This window comes from Carassius carassius, chromosome 49 (genome assembly GCF_963082965.1).
Source record: "Carassius carassius chromosome 49, fCarCar2.1, whole genome shotgun sequence".
NCBI lineage: Eukaryota > Metazoa > Chordata > Actinopteri > Cypriniformes > Cyprinidae > Carassius > Carassius carassius.
The window spans coordinates 2,462,167-2,486,876 of NC_081803.1; the positions used below are offsets into that span (position 1 = coordinate 2,462,167).

General features: G+C 39.9%; 1 protein-coding gene across 5 annotated transcripts; it reads left to right on the top strand.

The window, feature by feature from the left end:
* The first annotated feature begins 114 nt into the window (after positions 1–114).
* nln (neurolysin (metallopeptidase M3 family)) lies at positions 115–24,472 on the top strand. 5 transcript variants are annotated; one of them, XM_059545165.1, is made up of 13 exons: positions 115–248; positions 651–880; positions 973–1,121; positions 2,644–2,748; positions 3,806–3,908; positions 3,988–4,148; positions 4,221–4,356; positions 5,009–5,375; positions 12,326–12,527; positions 12,667–12,853; positions 15,826–15,954; positions 23,478–23,614; positions 24,180–24,472. In XM_059545165.1, the coding sequence occupies exons 1-13, from the start codon at positions 208–210 to the stop codon at positions 24,333–24,335; spliced, it is 2,103 nt and encodes a 700-aa protein (XP_059401148.1). In that variant the 5' UTR covers positions 115–207; the 3' UTR covers positions 24,336–24,472. The 5 variants fall into 5 exon arrangements, with proteins under 5 accessions (XP_059401148.1, XP_059401152.1, XP_059401150.1 ...); XM_059545169.1 differs by having other exon boundaries at positions 122–152; XM_059545167.1 differs by having other exon boundaries at positions 134–240; positions 641–880.
* The last annotated feature ends 238 nt before the right edge of the window (positions 24,473–24,710 follow it).

Here is a 24,710-nt window from a genome sequence, read left to right on the forward strand (position 1 = left end):
CGCCAGTTGACGAGCTCCCGCCTAGCTTGTAACCAATCAGAATGCGCATTCAGGTGAACGTCGGTTTACGTAATTAATATGCACATGCACAAGCCAAGCCTTCGTCGTAGTTATAGTAGTTATGATTTATATTATAACAGTCGAGTGCGACGGTAGGAGTTGCATCCCAAGTTTTGCACCTTGCACGTATGACTCTATAGGCATGCAATGTTTAACCTCGGCATTTCTGTGACTCGAGCGGTTAGAAGGTAGTCTGATTTCTGTTATTTAACACACTTTATCATGCGGTTTGACTGGGTTGCCATTACTAGTTATAATAAACTGAATGCATGAATGCGACTGGACTCATGTAGACAAACCATAAATTCACGGACTTACTCTGTCTTACCCTACAAAGCTCTAATATGACAGGATATCTGGTTTTAGTCAGGTTATCTTCTGAAAACTAGGCAATGCAACTTGCATATGTGAACTAGTGTGAGTGTAGCACAGGCAGATCAGGTTCGCATTCCCTGTTTGAAAGACATGTGAAAGAGCCCATCGTTAGCGCGGAAAACATCCACAGCATGCGTCCACTGCACTCAGCTTTCTCTTCTTTCAGTATTATGCATATTAATGTGTAGCATTTCTTTTTTTGAAGTTGCATGAAGCCCCATACAAGTGTCCATGCTCAAGCTCAAGATGACACTTCAATATGGATCAGCTGAGCAGAACAACAGCCTCCGATGGGACCTGAGCCCAGAAGAGATCAGACATCACACACAGACACTGATCCAGAAGATAAAGCAAGTCTATGACACAGTGGGCTCGGTGGACATCGGGAAGGTGTGCTTTGAGAATACACTGCAAGTCATTGGAGACGCAAAAGCAGAGTATGCAGGTGAGTGGTGCCCGCTGGGATGATGCCATGCATGACATTAATGTGAAGTTCAGTCATCTGCGTCTGTTTCACTGTTCTGTGCTCTGTTTCAGCTTCACGGCATGTGTTGGACTTTCCTCAGTATGTTTCTCCATGTAAAGAGGTGAGGTTGGCGAGCACAGAGGCTGATAAGCGCTTGTCAGATTTCGATGTGGAAGTGAACATGAGGGCCGACGTGTTTCAGAGACTGATAGCCCTGCAGGTACCATAACTACTGTGTTATGGCACACAAATATTCAGAATAATTCTTCTTTTATTTTATTTCATTTTACTCTATTTTACTCATAGCACAGTGAACAGAGTACAGGAATGCCTTCCATGTGATTGATTCAATTCAATTCAATTCAAGTTTATTTGTATAGCGCTTTTTACAATACAAATCATTACAAAGCAACTTTACAGAAAATTATGTTTCTACAATATTTAGTAGTAGCTAGTAGTTTGTGCACGTTTGACAGGATTTTAGAAAAATAAAAATAATAATAATAATACAAGACGTAGTCAGCTAGATGATGAACTATCAATATTATTAATTAATAGTAATTATAGGATGCAGTCACACATGTAGCAATAATTGTTAGTTCTGTTTGTTGATTCAAGGTTAGCATCATCTGGGGTCCTCTGAGGGTCAGCATCATCTCTTCTCAGGTGTTCTGGATCCAGACTGGAGCTTGTGTAAATCCTAGTTACCACGGGATGTAAATCCCGTGGCAAAACATAGAAACAAAATAGAGACATCATTAGCATAGATTGACACTGCTGAACGTGTCTGAGTGTGTGCATTAACCTCTAAATATGTGTTCTTCTCTACTATTTAATATGCTAAAAGATGAGCAGTCAGATGAGCAGGACTTCAAAACCTTCATAAATAAATATGGTTAACGGCAGCTTAAACCTGACATACTGTAATGAGGCTTATACAAAACTCGTTGTTTCTTGTGTGTTAGCACGCACGTTTGATGTGCTCTGTGCATGTGCATAGATCAATATTTATAATATAATGTAACTTAAAAGATAAACATATAAGCTTTACATGTGAATGCAACCCTAAATTATATCTGTTCTTCATATACAGCAATTGTGTTTTTAGTAGACTTGCCCTTCGTCCAAGTATGCATGCTTTTGTGCGATCTTCATTTGTATTTCAAAGATGAACTAATGTTTTGGGTTTGGAACAAAATTAATATAAACCAGTATTTTTAAATGTTTAACCCTATTCATTAATATTGTTACCACCTGCTTAGTTTATTGGGCGATTGTCTTGAATGAATGCACATGTGTTGTTGTTTTATGATTGGAGGTCATTAATATAGGGTAATATTAGGTCTGTCAGCACTCATAAATGAAGAGCTTAATCTCTGGGTACTAAACAGTCATGTGGTGAGTTGGCGTCAGGTCCGGTTTCAGAGGTGCCCATAAAATGAGGCATTTGGCAGTGCTGGCCGAGCCCATTGAGGCTTTATCCAAAGCCGTTTCATATTGCTGATTCACAAACCGAAATGATCATTTCAGTGGAAGTCTGTCTTGGGAGAAGCTGACTCTGTCGTCTCTCCAGGGCTGTTCAGATTTCTTCTGAAGGTCAGTGTGGAGGCCTCACGGTCCTCGTTGTGTCCCGTTCACAGGAAACATGTGTCAGGTCTATGGAGTGTAGGGTTGGCCCGTTACCAGAAGCGCAGCAGGCATTCACAGTGTGTGGCTCAGCTTTTCCCACTTTATCTTTACAGGAAAAACAATCTGGTGATTTATTGCCTGAGTCTGAAAGATTCCTGGGACGACTCATTAAATTAGGGAAGCGGAGTGGATTGCACTTGTCCAAGGATATACAAGAAGTAGGTTTGTTTTGCATGTGCGGATGAATTCACATTTGTGACCCTGGAGCTTAAGTCTCTGGGGTATATTTGTAGCAATAGCCGAAAATACATTGTGTGGGTCAAAATAATTGATTTTTTTTTTAGGCCAAAAATCATTAGGATATTAAGTAAAGATCATGTTCCATGAAGATATTTAGTAAATTTCCTGCTGTAAATATGTCAAAACTTTTTTTGATTAGTAATATGCATTGCTAAGAACTTCATTTGGACAACTTCAAAGGTGATTTTCTCAGTATTTAGATTTTTTTTGGCACCCTCAGATTCCAGATTTTCAAATAGTTGTATCTCGGCCAAATTCTGTCCTCCTAACAAACCATACATCAATGGAAAGTTTATTTATTCAGCTTTCAGGTCTTGAAATGTCTTTGTTTTTCTTGAAACTGACACTGACTGGTTTTGTGGTCCAGTGTCACATATAATCTTGAGAGTGTCTCTTCTTCAATTGCTCATACTTGAATTTGAACAAACTCTTTGGTGTGTAACTTCACCTTATTATAGAAATTAACACCAAAGCATCTGCTTTATCATTTATTTATTTATTAACACAGAAAACAGGGTTTATTATTGCAAAAAGAAACTTTATATTGAATTTTCTTTTAAATTATATAATAATATTTGTTCCAATCATTCTAAGAAATATAAAATAATAAATGTGCATTATTTATATATACAAATAAATATAAAATATTTGTTTATACATATAAATTAGTTACATTTGTTTATACATTTATTTGAGATGCAAATAGGACATGAAGTCTTGTTTTATGAGAAATGAAGTGTGTTTATGCTTTAAACGAGAACAATCATCTGTCAATAGTTTCCCCTTTGAATTAAGGTTTATCTGACCCCATTGACACATAGTTCTTGTTTTAATCATAAATAATCATTAATCAGTTTCTCAGAAAACAAGACTTCTTATCTTAAAGTCATTTTGCTTCTCGTGGCCTGACTGAGCAAGTAGAGATATCCTTACTGTCCTTGAAATTGTACAGATCATTTTGTCTTTTTCACTCAGGAAATCAAGTCAATCTCCAAGCAAATTAGTCAACTCTCCATTGACTTCAACCAAAATTTGAATGAGGAAAATACAGTGGTGTTGTTCTCGCAGGAAGATCTCGGTAAGCACGGTCTTCATTGATAGAACAGCTGCTGTAGAGAATTCATCTTAGACACAGTTGTCCTCCATCCTTTCTCAAGTGGGTCTTGCAGAAAGCTACGTGAACGGTCTTGAGAAAGCAGAAGATGGGCGGTATGAAGTCACCCTTGCGTATCCGCACTACTTCCCCCTGATGAAAAGATGTCACGTTCCCCAAACCAGGAGGAAGATGGAGATGGCCTTTCACAGCAGGTGCAAAGATGTAGGTTCAGCTCAGAGACTTTGAATCCTGTGATTCCTAGAATGAATCCTAAAAGTCATGTTCTGTTTCCAGGTGAACACTGCTATTCTTGAGCAGCTGATTGAGTTGCGTGCAAGGCTAGCCAAACTCCTGGGCTTCAGCAGTCACGCTGATTACGTGCTGGAAATGACCGTGGCCCAAAACTCTGAGAATGTGGCTCGATTTCTTGGTATGTCTCTTCTCTTTTTGTTGGGTTCTTCCTGTTGCGGACCAGCACTTTCATTCAGGCCACGCACAGGTTAAGTTTGGAGTGATGGGCAGTTTACTTATGTTGATGTAATACAAATGAATAGACAAATATTAACTCTTTCCCCGCCATTGACGAGTTTTAACACCTTTGTGTTTTCACTGTTATACACTGGGGGGCGCTATTACACATCTTCTGAATGAGTACTAAACCTCCTAAACAAAAATGATGATCCAGGAAGTGGTATGTGTCTGTGCAAGCTTTGGAGATGTTGATGGAAGCAATTTACTGGATTTATGCTTTGATAATCATACTAAGTATTATCCAGATGTAGTTTTTGATGGATGTGGTGAAACTGCCTCCCTGAACACATTGTACTGGAATGATTTGGGGAGCTTGAGTCTGAGGTGCTGCCCAGATTCCCCAGATCTCAATGCCATCAAGCATCTGTGGGATGTTCTTCTGGTACAAAAGGTCCATCCGCGGTCACTTCACTTTTAAGTATCTGCTGCTAATGCTTTGGTGCCACATTCCTCAGGCATCAGGTGCTCATGGTGTTTTAGCTCTTTTGTTGCAGTTTCTACATGAATTTACATGTCTGTTATATAACTAAAATGTATTTCATGCTCAATAGATGAGTTGTATGAGAGGTTGAGGCCAGTGGGCGAGCAGGAGCGGGAATACCTGCTGTCACTCAAACTTGCTGACTGTGAGAGGCGGGGCTTGGCGTTTGACGGACAGCTCCACGCGTGGGACATGCCCTACTACATGAACCAGGTGGAGCAAGTGAAGTTTGCGGTGGATAAGGACAAACTGATCGAGTACTTCCCTCTGGAGGCGGTGACCGAGGGCCTGCTGGACATCTATCAGGATCTGTTGGGTCTGAGGTTCAAGCAGCTGCAGGACGCTCACGTGTGGCACGACAGCGTCAAACTCTACTCTGTACTGGACTCTGTGACTGGAGATGGGATCGGACAGTTTTACCTGGACTTGCATCCCAGGTAAGTCTTTTTTCTGCTCTGAAATGGCCAGCATGTGTTATGTTTTGGATCTTGGCTAACTAGCAGAATCTCCTTGGTTGACAACCTTCAACCTTTGGTGAATAGAAGTCATGCGGTGCAACCAATGAACCTGCAGACCCTCGTATTACTTTTTATCAACATCAATATGTCTCTTAAAATATCAAATAATATTACCTTTTCATGAGAAGGCAAGGCTAGTTCAATTGTGAAATGTCTTGGGGTGCAACTCCTAAAAACAAGTATATTTTTTAATTAAAAAACAAATCATAAATATATTTTTAAAATGTATAAAACATTTTTTACCTTATTGAAATAAATAATGATTAAAATAATATGATTATGGTGTATTCAGAGTGTAAGGAAAATATGTTATTACTTAGTTATTTTTCAAAGATATTACATTCACTCTACATTGAAAATTTTATAAAAACCAATCAATCGAGGCACACTTTTTCAGACCAGATTTGAAAAGATTTGTTTTTCCTTTTTTATGATCATAAACGCTCTTATGTGTTAGTTAAATCACCAGATGTTATAATTGTAAACTAAAACTATTAAAAGTATTTTTATTCACTATATTAAAAAAATATCTGACATTGTCAGGGATCGGGCAGATCCGGCCCCTGCCAATCACATGATTGTCCGGAAAACTTCACTAAACCCATGCCCTGTGCCTATTTCTCCAAGAAATTGTCTCCTGCAGAAGTGAACTATGATATAGGAAACCGGGAACTCTATTTTTTTTTTCAATAATGGTGATATGATTTTTAAACACATTTTCGATATTTCGATATAATAATATATATTATAATAATAATATACATAACAGCATTTGTGACTGACTGACATTAGGCGCGCAGCCGTCAGAAAGAGCAGAACACCATTGGCTACTTTCGTGATGACGTACACTGCAGAGTCACGCAACCAGTGCTCAGCACAGCAGTAGTAGGCTGATCTCCAACGCGGCAAATTTTAGCTACAAAATGAGCGCCCCTGACCGCAATACAAATGTGACTGAACGAGCTTCCACAAGTGAGGAGAAATCAGACCAAATGGTTGATAAGAGAGGAAAGACTAATTCAGTGGTATGGAAGTGGTTCGGCTATCTGAGATCTGATAAACTTCAGGTTTCAGCGTGCTGCAAAATGTGCCGGAGAGTAGTGCCGACTAGCAGCGGGAACACTGTTCCACCATCTGAAGCATGAGGCACCATAAAAGTTTAAGCCAACAACCTGTCCCTCAAACAACACCACCATCATCATCCCCAACACCAGTTGTGTCAAAAGAGAAACCCATGCAGCAAACACAGATCGCTGCATTCATGCCTTATGACAAACAGTCTAAACGTCATAAAGACATTACAAAGGCTGTAACAGACTTCTTGGCTAAGGACATGATGCCGTTTACTACGGTGGAAAACGTGGGCTTCAGGAAAATTATTTCAATTATCGACCCAAGATACGAGCTCCCTGGGCGAAAATATTTTTTACGCGCAGCTATCCCTGCACTTTATGGTGAAGTTAGGGAAAGAGTGGAGGAACAACTGAAGTCAGTGTCATAATTCGCGACCACAGCTGACCTGTGGTCAAGCCAAACCTCAGAACCATACTTGAGCCTGACAGTCCACTTTATTGATCAAGATTGGAAGCTTGTCAGCTTATGCCTTCAGACGGTCTACTTCCCTGAGAATCACACAGGCGAATCAATTGCAGCCGGACTTGCAGATGCGCTCGCCTCCTGGGGACTCCGCGAGGACCGGCAGGTCTGCATCACCACAGATAGCGGGACCAATATCATCAAAGCCGCTGAGTTGAACAGATGGACAAGACTACAATGCTTCGGGCATCTACTGAACTCTGCTATTGGTAAGTTATACACAGCAATATAAATGGTAGTGTTATGTTAAAGCTGCATGTAACCTTTTTGGTCAAAAATTAGCAAAATGTATATAATGAGCCAGTACATCATGAATCCAATATCCAAACCGTGTTTTTGTCTTATCCTGAATCACTACGGTACACTATAATAAGTGTTTATATTCTGACTATTTTAAACTACTTCGGCTCGGCTCTGCTGCGGAGTAGCCCAGTACCTGCGTGAGTACCTGCGTGATTCGTCACAGACATAAACAGAGAAGTAGTTCCGGCTACAATGTTCTTCCACAAGATGCATGCAGAGCGCCACACGTTACGGACTGCAGCAGCTTTAATTGATTTTGTTTATATTAAATCATTGTTCTTAATTAGTACTTAGTTGTAACTATAATACTTACCCTGTAGTTGATTAGGTGATTTTATTCCCCCTATTTAAGTGATTTTATAGGCTATTCCTTTAATCTTTATTCAAGACATATTTGTATGGATTATACATACAGCAATTCATTCAATTAAATGCAAAGGTGTTTTACTGGCATTGGAACATATGTTTACATATGAACATTGTTACATATGTTAATTTGCCAAATCAAGTGTGAAGTAAAAAAAAAAAAATTATGCAAGCAGAAGAATTTTGCAGTAAGAATAATATGATTAAACGACAAATTGTAGTTAAATTGTAAATACAAATTCTAAGTATATATTGCTTTTTTTTTCACTGTCTACAGAGAAAGTTAACCAAGACAAGCAGGTGGACAGAGCAATTGGGGTCTGTAAAAAGGAGGTGGCTGCCTTCTCCTACTCCTGGAAGAAGAAAAGGGACCTTGCAGCTGCTCAGGAGGAGTATCACTTGCCAAAGCACAAGCTCATCAGTGAAACACCAACAAGATGGGGCTCCCGTCAACAAATGGTGAAGCGGGTTCTGGAGCAGAAAAGGGCCATCACAGAAGTCCTCTCAAAGGACAGAAAGACCAGACCGCTGGTTCCTAACTGGCAAGATGTGGATGTTTTAGAGTCTATAGATGCAGCTCTAAGCCCACTCCTCGAATTCACTGATGCCTTGTCTGGTGAATCCTATGTCAGTGTATAATTTCTAAAACCAGTGATGCATCTCTTCAACACCTCCATCCTGAAGGAAGCAGAGGATGACACAGAGCTCACCAGGACCATAAAGACAACAGTGATGGGATACCTTAACCAAAAATATGATGGCCCAGCCATGGATAATCTACTTGACATGGCATGCCTCGTTGACCCAAGATTCAAGCTTCAGTACACTCAGGAGGAGAAGAGAGAATACATCAAAGAGAGAGCTGTGTTGGAGATGCTGAAGGGAGAGAGATATGTTGTGGTCAGGGAAGAGGAGTCCAGAGAAGAAGCCATGAGAGACACTTTTGTACCACCCAAGAAAACAAAGCGTTCTCTGGCTAGCTTTTTTTCAAACAGGCCCACCACTACTACTGACACAGAAAACTTGAGTGCACAGCAGGCAGTTGAGAGGGAGCTCGGCAACTACCTTCTGTCTCCACATGCTGACAATGACTCAAATCCTCTGGATTGGTGGAAAGTTTATCAAAACAACTTCCCTAGAGTAAGTCAACTGGCACAACATTACTTGTGCATTCAGGCCACAAGCTCCCCCTCTGAGAGGGTTTTTAGTACAGGTGGCAACATTGTCACATGTAAAAGGGCATCTCTGAAGCCAGATAATGTAGACCAGCTTGTTTTTCTTGCCAGAAACCTCTAGAGCCTGTCATAGGATGTCATCAACACTCAACAATGTCCCTGCCCCAGCAACATGTGTTTTTTTTGTTGCTCACTCTTTTTCTCTTTTTTTCTGCAGCTGAGCACTTTTCATATTTTTTTTTATCCTGGCTGAAGCACTTTGGTTTATAAGAACAAGTTTTGTTACAATAAGTTTTGTGTAAAGAATAATATAATCAGTCTGTTATTGTTTAAAGATAAATATATTAATAAGGTCAGTCTGAGAGTTTTATGTTTATTTCACTTTTCTTGTTTGTATAAAGGTTAAATACAAATAAAAGGTGAACGTTCATTTATTTGTACCGTTTTTATTTCTAAAATATTATGTAGTTTTATAGGAGGAGGTTTCATAGACTTGGCAAATTAATTTTAATCTATTATTTATTTATAATTTTATAATTAATTTAAAATGAATTAACCTCAGAAGATTGTAGGTACAGACATCCGTTGTGGGCGTTATTGGCAGTTTTTCTGAGGCTTTTATATTGTTCATACCGATATCGAAATTATATTGTATCGACCGAAAAGAAGAAATATATTATGATATAAAATTTGGCCATATCGTCCAGCCCTACTTGGCAGTCAAATTGGCTTTGGAGGAGTGGAGACACTGGCTAGAGGGGGCCAGACTGATCACACTCACTCACTGATCACAAGAATCTGCAATGCCTCAAGGGAGCAAAAAGACTCAATCACGACAAGCCCGGTAGGCTTTTTTTTTTTTTTTACCAGGTTCCATTTGCAAATCGCCTATCATCCAGGCTCAAAGAATACCCGAGCACGTCTTCATAACTTTGAAGAAACCCATGAAGAACCCGAACCTATCCTACTCACGAAGATCTTTGTTAATCCCATCCAGTGGGACTTGGATGAAATGCTCCAGGAAGGGGCTCGACAACGACCTCCGCCTCCACTATGTCCCCAAGGCAAGATCTTCGTCTCTGAGGAACACCGCAAAGCCCTCATCTCACAAGCACACTCCTCAGTTGGCACAGGACACCCCGGAGTAAATAAGACTCTTGCCTCTATACAGAACAAGTACTGGTGGCCAAGGATGCACGAAGACCTGCAAGATTTCATACGGGGTTGTGTTCTCTGTGCAATAACCAAGGTACCTAGACAATTACCTACCGGAAAACTAGTTCCTTTGCCCATTCCCCATCGTCGTTGGTCTCATATAGGAGATTTTGTCACTGATCTTCCTACCTCTGATGAGAAAACTTGCATTCTCGTAGTCATTGATTGATTCTCGAAAGCCTGTAAATTAATCCCTTTGCGAGCTCTTCCCACAGCCTTTGAAACAGCCGAAATACTTTGAGCATGTCTTCTGGAACTTCGGAATCCCAGAGGATATTGTCTCGGACCGAGGACCTCAGTTCATCTCCAGAGTATGGCGGGCATTCTTCTCTTTACTCAATGTTATGGTTAGTCTCACTTCCGGTTATCACCCTCAGGCCAACGGACAAACTGAACATAAAATACAGGACATTAGTCGATTCCTCAGAACATTTTGCCACCAAAACCAAAACATCTGGAACCACTATCTCATTTGGGCAGAATATCTTCAGTCAGTCCTCTACTAACCTTACACCTTTCCAATGTGTTCTAGGCTACCAACCCCTATTGTTTCCTTGGTCCGGTGAGCCTTCAGAGGTCCTTTCATTCAATACCTGGTTTGAGAACAGCGAAAGAGTGTGGGATCAGGCTCATCAACATCTCCAGCAAGCTGTAAATCGTCACCAACACTTCGCTGACGCTCACAGGAGACCACATCCCACCTACCAGCGTAGGGCAACTGGTATGGCTATCAACTAGAGATATCAGATTGAGACAACCTTGCAAAAAACTAAGTCCTAAATACATTGGACCTTTCCCTATAGAGAGACAAATAAATCCCGCCACCTACCGGTTAAGTTGACCTGCTCAGTATCGGATTCATCCAACCTTTCATGTGTCTCTCTTAAAACCAAATCACCCCTCTGTACCTATTCCTTCCACAGACCCGGTCCCTGACGAAGAACCTCTGTTGCCACCCATTGAAGCTGAGCCCATCTACACAGTACGAGAGATCCTAGACTCCCGACGTCGTGGCGGTCGATTGGAGTACCTTGTAGACTGGGAGGATTATGGCCCCGAGGAGAGATGTTGGGTTCCTCGCCAAGATATCCTAGACCCTATCTTGCTCACAGACTTTCACACTCAGCACCCAGAAAAACCACCTCCACGACCCAGAGGTAGACCCCCACGACGTCGGAGAGTTAGGTCCGCTGGCACGGACCCTGGAAAGGGGGATAGTGTCAGGGATCGGGTAGATCCGGCCCCTGCCAATCAGCCACGATCCACATCACCTGAGTACTAACCAGTCACACCTGCCATGCATCACGCAATCCAATCAACCACAGTATAAGAGCACTCACCCACACCACAGATCCGCGTCAAGCCTCCAACAGGAACAGTCTCTTCACACTCGTCTCCTGAAGCTCTCCTTGCCTGACATAACGTATACTCACCTTTTGGTGTTACACTAACCTGTGTCTTTGCTCTGCTGCCCTCAGGACCGCTGATCATCAACTCTGTACCGGTGATTCTATGGTCACTGAAATCTCCTGTGATTCTCCTGTTATAGTTACTGTCTTCGGCATCTAAGGATTGAGAGAACGCCTGTGAACGATCTGAATTGTGGCTTTGACGTTACAAGAACCTAGCGAACTTACCTGCCTGGATATCCACCTCCATGTGACACTCAGAAGCATGTATATCTTCAGTGGAGGTTCTACGAGCACTTGAGAGCACGGATTCACCGCACTTGTACATGTATCACTCAATAAATCACTGTTCTGAATTCACCTTACCTCTGAGTCCTGAGTATATTCTGACAGACATAAATAAAATAAGAAAATAACATTTGAAATAAAATACAATATAGCATTAAAATGTTTTTTTTATAAAAATGAAAATTAGAAAAATTGCATTGCCAACTAAATAAAAAAGAAAATAAGTTTGAAGAAGTTAAATAGAAATATAAAAAACTAATAAAAATGACAAAAGCACATAACAAAATAGCTAAACCTAAAATAAAGATACAAATAAAAATATTAAATAAATAATAAAATAATAAATATTATAAAAGTAGAGCTAAACAGGTTTTGTTAACTTCAGCTAGACAGACACATGTCTCTTAAGAGCATGCAGATGAAATCTGATGAATACTTCATGTCCTTCTGCATGGCCTTTGATGTAATGACCTGAAATAGTCCTGATCCAGATTTATTGCTCTGTTTTACTCTTCAGGGAGGGTAAGTATGGTCACGCTGCATGCTTTGGGCTCCAGCCAGGATGTCTTGGGCCTGATGGGAAGCGTAGGATGCCTGTAGCTGCCTTGGTGGCCAACTTCACAAAACCCTCGAGCAGCTGGCCTTCGCTCCTGCAGCACCACGAGGTGGAGACCTTCTTCCATGAGTTTGGACACGTCATGCATGAGCTCTGCTCCCGGGTACAGCATTATTCTCACATACATTAGAATTAAATGTCTTGAGAAACCATGCTGAAAGAAAATAAATCCTAAATTAATAAGAAATATAACTGCTTCTACAAGATGTGATTTTCTCTGTCTTTGAACCTGCATGTTCCAGACGCGCTACGCAGAGTTCAGTGGGACGCAGGTGGAGACTGATTTTGTGGAGGTGCCATCTCAGATGCTAGAGAACTGGGTTTGGGAGAAGGAGCCGCTCAGGATGATGTCCCGCCACTACAAAGATTGCAGCCCCATCCCAGACGGCCTGCTGGATAAACTCATCGCATCTAGAGTGGCCAACACAGGTCCGATTTGATTTCTATAAATATCTATATAATATCATTTGTGTGTTCTAAAACAGGGGTTTTCAAACTGTGGGTCGCGACCCACTTGTGGGTCACAAAATGGAACAAGGTGGGTCACACAAAGTCACTTGGCTGCAGCTAAATTTGCGTTTCAATGACACACACTCACACAGTTCACGAATGTGACGAGTGGGGCGGGGTCGAGAGTCGCGGGAATGGAGCGAGGCCGGTGGAGTGATTGGAAATGATCGACACCTGCGATACTCACCGGTCTCGAGAACAACGGAGGAGATCAGAAGGATACAAAAGAGGAGCGACGACAGTGAAGGATGAGAGAGGACCAGGCCTTGGCTTTATTTTGTGTTTGCTTGTTGTTTGTGCACGGCAGTCGTCCGCGAGGGGCTGTCGCGCTGTTTTGTGTTTATTTCTTTGTGTTTAAAACTTCATTTGATTGTCCGCCGGTTCCTGCCTCCTTCCCGAAGGAGTCATCGAGGCGGTGGGCTGGAGTGAGTTCGTCCGCCCCCCCTCGAGCATCCCCGGCGGCACACTCCCTCGCCCTCGATGGTACTGTGGATACACCACAGAGACGAGGGATCTTCTGCAGCGCGTCCCTCCTTCCTCCCGGGCTTTGGCACTGGTGTAACACATTAAAAACTTCTCAATCACGGGAAGAAGGTGGCGGGAACCGGGAACCCACTCGTCACAACGATATAGCCCAACCACATTAATAACGAACTGCAGTATCCTTAGTGTGATTTTCGAATTGCAATAAAGTCCGCGTGCGTTGCGTGTTTTAAAGCGCGGGCGCACACGAGTTGTAATAACAGTGAAGGTCTCAGAGCAATGTCATTAAAATGTTCAATCGGTCCGCATTATTAAAAGAGAAAAAACTTGCTCACTTATACACCATACACCATACACCAATACACCATATTCTGCATGAGATTGCTGTGACGAGTGGGGCGGGGCCGAGGGATGTGGGAACGAGGAGCGAGGCCGGTGGAGTGATTGGAGATGAACTACACCTGTTCGAACCACCGGTCTCGAGTCTCACGGAGGAGATGGAAAGATATAAAACTGGAGCGATGACAGTGAAGGACGAGAGAGGACCAGGCCTGGGCTTTAGTTTATGTTTGCTTTTTATTTCTGCACATCAGTTGTCCGTGAGGGACTGATGCGCTGTTTTGTGTTTATTTTTGATTATTAAAGTTTCATTTGATTGTCCGCCGGTTCCCGCCTCCTTCTTCCCGATGTTTATGAAGGTTTTAATTATTACAATTGCATACACCAGAAAATTCAAATGTTACGAAAATGTTTCTATCGTCTGTTTGAACTCTGCATTTTTTTCTTTCGGGAAACGGTTTGTAAAAAGCATTTCACATGTACAGGGTGAGCAGGGCACAAACGCAGGATAAATTGTAACTACAAGATTTAAACATTTCCACATAACAAAATGTATAAAAGTTCGCAATATTTCTTTTGAAGATATTGCTGAACATTTATTTAACCATTGCAAAAATAAATTTCTGCCTGAACTACATTTACATTTACATTTAATCATTTAGCAGACGCTTTTATCCAAAGCGACTTACAAATGAGAACAATAGAAGCAGTCAGGTCAACAAGAGAACAACAACAGTATACAAGTGCCATGACAAGTCTCAGTTAGTCTAGTATAGAATGCATAGGTAGGTTTTTTTTTTTTTTTTTAATTTAAAAGACAAGAAAAGGAAAAGTGCTAGTGTTAGTTGGTTAAGTGTAGGCGAAAAAGATGAGTCTTTAGCTGTTTCTTGAAAATGAGTAAAGACTCAGCTGTACGAATTGAGATTGGGAGGTCATTCCACCAGCTGGGCACAGTCCAGGAAAAGGTCCGTGAGAGTGATTTTGAACTTTGAACTAAATGTCATCCAGTTTTTTTTTGTTGTTTATTTAAAACGAAACACATGAGTTTATTATTTTTTTTTACCTATTTCACAATAATTTTAATCTCCAGACTGTTTTAGATAGTTCTGCTTTGCTTCTTATACTTCTCTAAAAAAGTGTTGGATTGTGCTCCCTTCTCGCCGACACAAGGGAAGGATCATGAATGCATTTTCTGCAACAAAACACAGCAGCGCAGATTACAGTTCACTGGAGTGAGCCTGTTTCACGTTTTTATGGATACTACATATTTTAACGTCTGTAAACAAAAATTTAAATTTAAATATTAGTAGTGAAAATTTTCAGGTGTACTCTAAAATAAAATGGTTATTTTTCTTAAATACTTAATTTCTGTCATCAAACCTTTAAGTAAGATTAGGCTTAATGTCAACTGTGTTTTGTTTTTTTTTTGTTTTTTTCTCAAATATTTTGGCGAGTTGTGAAATTGATTTCACTTGTATAGGTGGGTCGTGGAATGGAAAAGTTTGGGAAACACTGTTCTAAAGACATGTTTGAACTTTGAATAGGCAACATATATACAGTAGGCTTTCCATCACATTAAGTAATGATTCTCATTAGATTCATGTTATTGTTGTCCTGTTTACTTATTTGTTTGGGGAGTTCATTTGCATAGTCATAAAAATGTCACAATGCAAACAAATCTTAATGGTCTTAAAATATGCTTCGTTTTCTTAATGCAAAAAAAGAAATTTTTATTTCTTTCTGTTTATTTTGGCAAGGCAGTCTTTTCTACTATACTTTTATAATGTTTTGATGCTTGATTTCAATTTAGATTTTATAGTTCTGAAATCTGTGTAAAAAAATAGTAGAGATTTGTAAAAGAATATTGGTTATTGGCCATATTATGAAATATTGGTTACTGACATTGGACAAGTATTGTAACCAGTCAGTTATTTTAGTAACAGTAACAGTTACGCTCATAACATTCTTCTGAGCTGCTGACAGCTTTTGCTATTACTTTAAATACATGCTGTAGATATTTGTTGTAAAGTGATACATTTTTACAAAAGTATATGTGTGTTTGTCCACAGGTCTGATGAACCTCAGGCAGATTGTTCTCAGTAAAGCTGACCAGACGCTCCACACTAAAGACAGAGCAGACACTGCAGCCGAGTTCGCCAAGCACAGCAAAGACATCCTGGGAATCCCAGCCACACCAGGTCAGAAACACATGCGCAAACTCAGCACGCTTAAGATACATTAACACATCAGCGACTACTCCGCATTCAGCAGCTTACTGTGAACATTCTCACTCACTCATTTCACACATGCAAAGAAGAGCTTATCTGCATAGAGAACTCTTAGGGGCCTCCACTGCTAAATGTCTTTTAACTTGAACATCAAGTTTTTAGAACACTGTGACTAAACGGCTTTAACTTGAGAGTTCTAAAAACACGGCGCTCAAATTAAAAGACCTTTAGTTGCAGTGTTCTTAAAACACTGCACTCGAGTTAAAAGACGTTTGGTCGCAGCGTTCTGAAAACACGGCGCTTAAGTTAAAAGACGTTTGGTCGCAGTGTTCTAAAAACAACTTGCTCGAGTTAAAAGACGTTTAGTCGTAGTGATCTAAAAACACTGCGCTCGAGTTAAGACGTTTGGTCGCAGCGTTCTGAAAACACGGCGCTCAAGTTAAAAGACGTTTAGTCACAGTGTTCTAAAAACAAGGCTCTCAAATTAAAAGACGTTTAGTCACAGTGTTCTAAAAACACGGCGCTCAAGTTTAGTTGCAGTGTTCTAAAAACCCGGTGCTCAAGTTTAGTTGCAGTGTTCTAAAAACACGGCGCTCAAATTAAAAGACGTTTATTCGCAGCGTTCTAAAAACATGACGCTCAAGTTAAAAGACGTTTAGTTGCAGCATTCTAAAAACACGGTGCTCGAGTTAAAAGACGTTTGGTCGCAGAGTTCTAAAAACAAGGCTCTCAAATTAAAAGATGTTTAGTCACAGTGTTTTAAAAACACGGCGCTCAAGTTTAATTGCAGTGTTCTGAAAACACAGTGCTCAAGTTTAGTTGCAGTGTTCTAAAAACACGGCGCTCAAATTAAAAGACGTTTATTCGCAGCGTTCTAAAAACACGACGCTCAAGTTAAAAGACGTTAAGTTGCAGCGTTCTAAAAACATGGCGCTCGAGTTAAAAGACGTTTGGTCGCAGAGTTCTAAAAACACGGCACTCATGTTAAAAGATGTTTGGTCCTAGCGTTCTAAAAACACGGCGCTCAAGTTAAAAGTCGTTTAGTCGCAGTGTTCCAAAAACAACTTGGACGAGTTAAAAGACGTTAAGTCGCAGTGTTCTAAAAACACAGCGTTCCAGTTAAAAGATGTTTAGTCACAGTGTTCTAAAAAAACGGCGCTCCAGTTTAGTCGCAGTGTTCTGAAAACAACTCGCTCGAGTTAAAAGACGTTTTGTCGCAGTGTTCTAAAAACAACTTGCTCGAGTTAAAAGACGTTTAGTCATAGTGTTCTAAAAACACGGCGCTCGAGTTAAAAGAAGTTTGGTCGCAGTGTTCTGAAAACACGGCGCTCAAGTTAAAAGACGTTTAGTCGCAGCGTTCTAAAAACACGGCGCTCGAGTTAAAAGATGTTTGGTCGCAGCGTTCTAAAAACACGGTGCTCGAGTTAAAAGATGTTTAGTCACAGTGTTCTAAAAACACGGTGCTCAAGTTTAGTTGCAGTGTTCTAAAAACACGGTGCTCAAATTAAAAGACGTTTATTCGCAGTGTTCTGAAAACAACTCGCTCGAGTTAAAATACATTTTGTCGCAGTGTTCTAAAAACAACTTGCTCGAGTTAAAAGACGTTTAGTCGCAGCGTTCTAAATACACGGCGCTCGATTTAAAAGACGTTTGGTCGCAGTGTTCTGAAAACACGGCGCTCAAGTTAAAAGATGTTTGGTCGCAGCGTTCTAAAAACACGGTGCTCGAGTTAAAAGATGTTTAGTCACAGTGTTCTAAAAACACGGCGCTCAAGTTTAGTTGCAGTGTTCTGAAAACACGGTGCTCAAGTTTAGTTGCAGTGTTCTAAAAACACGGCGCTCAAATTAAAAGACGTTTATTCGCAGTGTTCTGAAAACAACTCGCTCAAGTTAAAAGACGTTTTGTCGCAGTGTTCTAAAAACAACTTGCTCGAGTTAAAAGACGTTAAGTCATAGTGTTCTAAAAACACGGCGCTCGAGTTAAAAGACGTTTGGTCGCAGTGTTCTGAAAACACGGTGCTCAAGTTAAAAGACGTTTAGTCGCAGCATTCTAAAAACACGGTGCTCGAGTTTAAAGACGTTTAGTCACAGTGTTCTAATAACACGGCACTCAAGTTTAGTTGCAGTGTTCTAAAAACAACTTGCTTGAGTTAAAAGACGTTTAGTTACAGTGTTCTAAAAACAAGGCGCTCAAATTAAAAGACGTTTAGTCACAGTGTTCTAAAAACACGGTGCTCAAGTTTAGTTTCAGTGTTCTAAAAACACAGCGCTCAAATTAAAAGACGTTTATTCGCAGCGTTCTAAAAACACGACGCTCAAGTTAAAAGACGTTTAGTTGCAGTGTTCTAAAAACACGGCACTCGAGTTAAAAGACGTTTAGTCGGTGTTCTAAAAACACGGCGCTCAAATTAAAAGACGTTTAGTCACAGTGTTCTAAAAACATGGCGCTCAAATTAAAAGACATTTAGTCACAGTGTTCTAAAAACACGGCGCTCAAGTTTAGTTGCAGTGTACTAAAAACACGGTGCTCAAGTTTAGTTGCAGTGTTCTAAAAAACACGGTGCTCAAATTAAAAGACGTTTATTCGCAGTGTTCTGAAAACAACTCGCTCGATTTAAAAGACGTTTTGACGCAGTGTTCTAAAAACAACTTGCTCGAGTTAAAAGACGTTTAGTCATAGTGTTTTAAAAACACGGTGCTCGAGTTAAAAGACGTTTGGTCGCAGTGTTCTGAAAACACGGCGCTCAAGTTAAAAGACGTTAAGTCACAGCGTTCTAAAAACACGGCGCTCGAATTAAAAGATGTTTGGTCGCAGCGTTCTAAAAACACGGTGCTCGAGTTAAAAGATGTTTAGTCACAGTGTTCTAAAAACACGGTGCTCAAGTTTAGTTGCAGTGTTCTAAAAACACGGTGCTCAAGTTTAGTTGCAGTGTTCTAAAAACACGGCGCTCAAATTAAAAGACGTTTATATGCAGCGTTCTAAAAACACGACGCTCAAGTTAAAAGACGTTTGGTCGCAGAGTTCTAAAAACAAGGCTCTCAAATTAAAAGACGTTTAGTCACAGTGTTCTAAAAACATGGCGCTCAAATTAAAAGACATTTAGTCACAGTGTTCTAAAAACAAGGCTCTCAAATTAAAAGACGTTTAGTCACAGTGTTCTAAAAACACGGCGCTCAAGTTTAGTTGCAGTGTTCTAAAAACCCGGTGCTCAAGTTTAGTTGCAGTGTTCTAAAAACACGGCGCTCAAATTAAAAGACGTTTATTCGCAGCGTTCTAAAAACACGACGCTCAAGTTAAAAGACGTTTAGTTGCAGCGTTCTAAAAACACGGTGCTCGAGTTAAAAGACGTTTGGTCGCAGAGTTCTAAAAACAAGGCTCTCAAATTAAAAGATGTTTAGTCACAGTGTTTTAAAAACACGGCGCTCAAGTTTAGTTGCAGTGTTCTGAAAACAGTGCTCAAGTTTAGTTGCAGTGTTCTAAAAACACGGCGCTGAAATTAAAAGACGTTTATTCGCAGCGTTCTAAAAACACGACGCTCAAGTTAAAAGACGTTTAGTTGCAGCGTTCTAAAAACACGGTGCTCGAGTTAAAAGACGTTTGGTCGCAGAGTTCTAAAAACAAGGCTCTCAAATTAAAAGATGTTTAGTCACAGTGTTTTAAAAACACGGCGCTCAAGTTTAGTTGCAGTGTTCTGAAAACAGTGCTCAAGTTTAGTTGCAGTGTTCTAAAAACACGGCGCTGAAATTAAAAGACGTTTATTCGCAGCGTTCTAAAAACACGACGCTCAAGTTAAAAGACGTTAAGTTGCAGCGTTCTAAAAACATGGCGCTCGAGTTAAAAGACGTTTGGTCGCAGAGTTCTAAAAACACGGCACTCATGTTAAAAGATGTTTGGTCCTAGCGTTCTAAAAACACGGCGCTCAAGTTAAAAGTCGTTTAGTCGCAGTGTTCCAAAAACAACTTGGACGAGTTAAAAGACGTTAAGTCGCAGTGTTCTAAAAACACAGCGTTCCAGTTAAAAGATGTTTAGTCACAGTGTTCTAAAAAAAACGGCGCTCCAGTTTAGTCGCAGTGTTTTGAAAACAACTCGCTCGAGTAAAAAGACGTTTTGTCGCAGTGTTCTAAAAACAACTTGCTCGAGTTAAAAGACGTTTAGTCATAGTGTTCTAAAAACACGGCGCTCGAGTTAAAAGAAGTTTGGTCGCAGTGTTCTGAAAACACGGCGCTCAAGTTAAAAGACGTTTAGTCGCAGCGTTCTAAAAACACGGCGCTCGAGTTAAAAGATGTTTGGTCGCAGCGTTCTAAAAACACTGTGCTCGAGTTAAAAGATGTTTAGTCACAGTGTTCTAAAAACACGGTGCTCAAGTTTAGTTGCAGTGTTCTAAAAACACGGTGCTCAAATTAAAAGACGTTTATTCGCAGTGTTCTGAAAACAACTCGCTCGAGTTAAAATACATTTTGTCGCAGTGTTCTAAAAACAACTTGCTCGAGTTAAAAGACGTTTAGTCATAGTGTTTTAAAAACACGGTGCTCGAGTTAAAAGACGTTTGGTCGCTGTGTTCTGAAAACACGGTGCTCAAGTTAAAAGACGTTTAGTCACAGCGTCCTAAAAACACGGCGCTCGAGTTAAAAGACGTTTGGTCGCAGTGTTCTGAAAACACAGCGCTCAAGTTAAAAGATGTTTGGTCGCAGCGATCTAAAAACACGGTGCTCGAGTTAAAAGATGTTTAGTCACAGTGTTCTAAAAACACGGCGCTCAAGTTTAGTTGCAGTGTTCTAAAAACACGGTGCTCAAGTTTAGTTGCAGTGTTCTAAAAACACGGCGCTCAAATTAAAAGACGTTTATTTGCAGTGTTCTGAAAACAACTCGCTCGAGTTAAAAGACGTTTTGTCGCAGTGTTCTAAAAACAACTTGCTCGAGTTAAAAGACGTTAAGTCATAGTGTTCTAAAACACGGCGCTCGAGTTAAAAGACGTTTGGTCGCAGTGTTCTGAAAACACGGTGCTCAAGTTAAAAGACGTTTAGTCGCAGCATTCTAAAAACACGGTACTCGAGTTTAAAGACGTTTAGTCACAGTGTTCTAAAAACACGGCACTCAAGTTTAGTTGCAGTGTTCTAAAAACAACTTGCTTGAGTTAAAAGACGTTTAGTTACAGTGTTCTAAAAACACGGCGCTCAAGTTAAAAGACGTTTAGTCACAGTGTTCTAAAAACAAGGCGCTCAAATTAAAAGACGTTTAGTCACAGTGTTCTAAAAACACGGTGCTCAAGTTTAGTTTCAGTGTTCTAAAAACACAGCGCTCAAATTAAAAGACGTTTATTCGCAGCGTTCTAAAAACACGACGCTCAAGTTAAAAGACGTTTAGTTGCAGTGTTCTAAAAACACGGCACTCGAGTTAAAAGACGTTTAGTCGGTGTTCTAAAAACACGGCGCTCAAATTAAAAGACGTTTAGTCACAGTGTTCTAAAAACATGGCGCTCAAATTAAAAGACATTTAGTCACAGTGTTCTAAAAGCACGGCGCTCAAGTTTAGTTGCAGTGTTCTAAAAACACGGTGCTCAAGTTTAGTTGCAGTGTTCTAAAAACAACTTGCTTGAGTTAAAAGACGTTTAGTTACAGTGTTCTGAAAACACGGCGCTCAAGTTAAAAGACGTTAAGTCACAGCGTTCTAAAAACACGGCGCTCGAGTTAAAAGATGTTTGGTCGCAGCGATCTAAAAACACGGTGCTCGAGTTAAAAGATGTTTAGTCACAGTGTTCTAAAAACACGGTGCTCAAGTTTAGTTGCAGTGTTCTAAAAACACGGCGCTCAAATTAAAAGACGTTTATATGCAGCGTTCTAAAAACACGACGCTCAAGTTAAAAGACGTTTAGTTGCAGTGTTCTAAAAACACAGCGCTCGAGTTAAAAGACGTTTGGTCGCAGAGTTCTAAAAACAAGGCTCTCAAATTAAAAGACGTTTAGTCACAGTGTTCTAAAAACATGGCGTTCAAATTAAAAGACATTTAGTCACAGTGTTCTAAAAACACGGCGCTCGAGTTAAAAGACGTTTGGTCGCAGTGTTCTGAAAACACGGCGCTCAAGTTAAAAGACGTTTAGTCGCAGCCTTCTAAAAACACGGCCCTCGAGTTAAAAGATGTTTGGTCGCAGCGTTCTAAAAACACGGTGCTCGAGTTTAAAGATGTTTAGTCACAGTGTTCTAAAAACACAGCACTCAAGTTTAGTTGCAGTGTTCTAAAAACAACTCGCTTGAGTTAAAAGACGTTTAGTTACAGTGTTCTAAAAACACGGCGCTCAAATTAAAAGACGTTTAGTCCCAGTGTTCTAAAAACATGGCGCTCAAATTAAAAGACATTTAGTCACAGTGTTCTAAAAACACGGCACTCAAGTTTAGTTGCAGTGTTCTAAAAACACAGTGCTCAAGTTAAAAGACATTTAGTCACAGTGTTCTAAAAACACGGCGCTAAAGTTTAGTTGCAGTGTTCTAAAAACACGGCGCTCAAATTAAAAGATGTTTAGTCACAGTGTTCTGAAGACACGGTGCTAAAGTTAAAAGACGTTTATTCGCAGCGTTCTAAAAACACGGCGCTCGAGTTAAAAGACATTTAGTCAGTGTTCTAAAAACACAGTGCTCAATTTAAAAGACGTTTAGTTGCAGTGTTCTAAAAACACGGCGCTCAAATTGAAAGACGTTTAGTCACAGTGTTCTGAAAACACGGCGCTCGAGTTAAAAGACGTTTAGTCACGGTGTTCTGAAAACACGGTGCTCAAGTTAAAAGACATTTAACTTATAAAATATATTCTTTCTAGAGCTTCGATTTTTTTTCATTCCACATAGGGAGCATTCAGACCCAGAATGCCTTTTTGCAATCCAATGTGCTGCTTTTCTAAAGTTTTTCTTTGTAAACATGATGATCAAGTTAAAAGAAAACTGCATCTCTAGATATTGAGTCTATCTGCTCATTCTACTGCCGTGTCTCACATTTTTAAACCCAAAAATGCATTCTACTAGATCCCCTTAAAGGTACAGAAGACTAAAAGTCTAGCCGATTGTGTTGACCATTGCACTCACATCTTTTGCAATGTCTCACTAAAAGACATTTCAACTTCTTTTTTTTCAGCTTTTTTTTTTTACTTTTTAGAAAAAAAACATGATGATCAGGTTAAAAAAAGAAACACAACTATTGAAATTACTACTTTGATTCTGCATTTCATTAAAAAAAAACACATTTTGTGTGAACAGCCCCTTAGATACAGCAGTAAAATCTGACTCTTCAATTCTAAAAGTCTGAGAGAGGATGGAAAATGGTCATAAAAACTACATTCTTACACAGACTTTTACTATATATAGTTAAAATTGTCTTAGCTTTATTTATTCATTCATGTAATTTAAAATATGTTATGGCATCAAATAAATGTTATGTTCTAATGTCAGTTCATAATGTGTTTACAATATTTTAATATTAACATAATTTCAACATGAATTCCTCTGCAGGCACAAATATGACGGCTAGTTTCAGTCATTTAGCCGGAGGATATGACGGTCAGTACTACAGCTACCTCTGGAGTGAAGTCTACTCCATGGACATCTTCTTCAGTCGCTTCAAAAGAGAAGGAATCTTGAATCCAGAGGTTTGAGTTTTTTTTTTTTTTACTTTTTATTGTTACGCGTGACTAAAGAAACTCTTGATTCACACTTGATTTTTTTGTCACAACATGACAAAGTGAATTGTAATAGAGATCCATCATCAATAACTGAGTCATAATAGCAGACGATGGTTACCACATGACTGATTTACCAGTGTTACTACATTCATATTCGGTTTACGACATGTAGCAAGACTCCAATCAAGGGTGATACACATGTTAGTTTGTTATGTGAAACTGCTGATGACAGTGATTATCTGCTAAAAACAAATACATGTTCATTTTAACAACAGATTCCACAGGAATAGAACTAACTGTGAGCAAAATTGTTCATACAATTGTTGTGCAAATGAGTGTGTGTCATAGTTAGTCATAGTAGTATAGTGAAGGATGATTCTGCACTGCGTTTAGAGGAAGTTGATTACACTGGTACTCTTAGATTTAAAAATCACAGATATAAATGACACCATCTTGTCATTATGTATTCATATTTTTGATGATTTTGTGTCATCTCTTAAATTAAGGGGTTTGTGTGTGTTGTGATGCACAGGTGGGCAGGGAATACAGGCGTGTGGTTCTGGAAGCTGGAGGTTCAGTGGATGGCATGGATATGTTGAAGACGTTCCTGGGTCGAGAACCCTGCCAGGATGCGTTTTTTCAGTGTAAAGGACTCGCACAAACTATTACAGAACAAAACTCACAGTAACTTTGGACTGAAAATGAACTTCTGAATATATAGTTGTAATAATGACACTTGTATCATTAGTTTTCTTTCTAACCTTACTTACCATGTTATGTAATCAAATACAGATTTGAATAAATGTAAATATTTGCTTTTATGCAGCTGTACTATCTTGGCCTCATTTTTTTTATTTAAATATACCACAACGTTATGCAATAAAAGTATATAAATACATTGATATGGTACTACACGCATGCTATTATAGACTAGACGAAAAATTCCAGTAGGGGTAAAATCTAAATTCTTCAGTTTGTGCTGTATGTAATAGGCCGTATCAACAAAAGATCCTTGCGCTGAAAAGTCATAGGCGATTTAAAGCGACAGTGACAACAGGTGAAC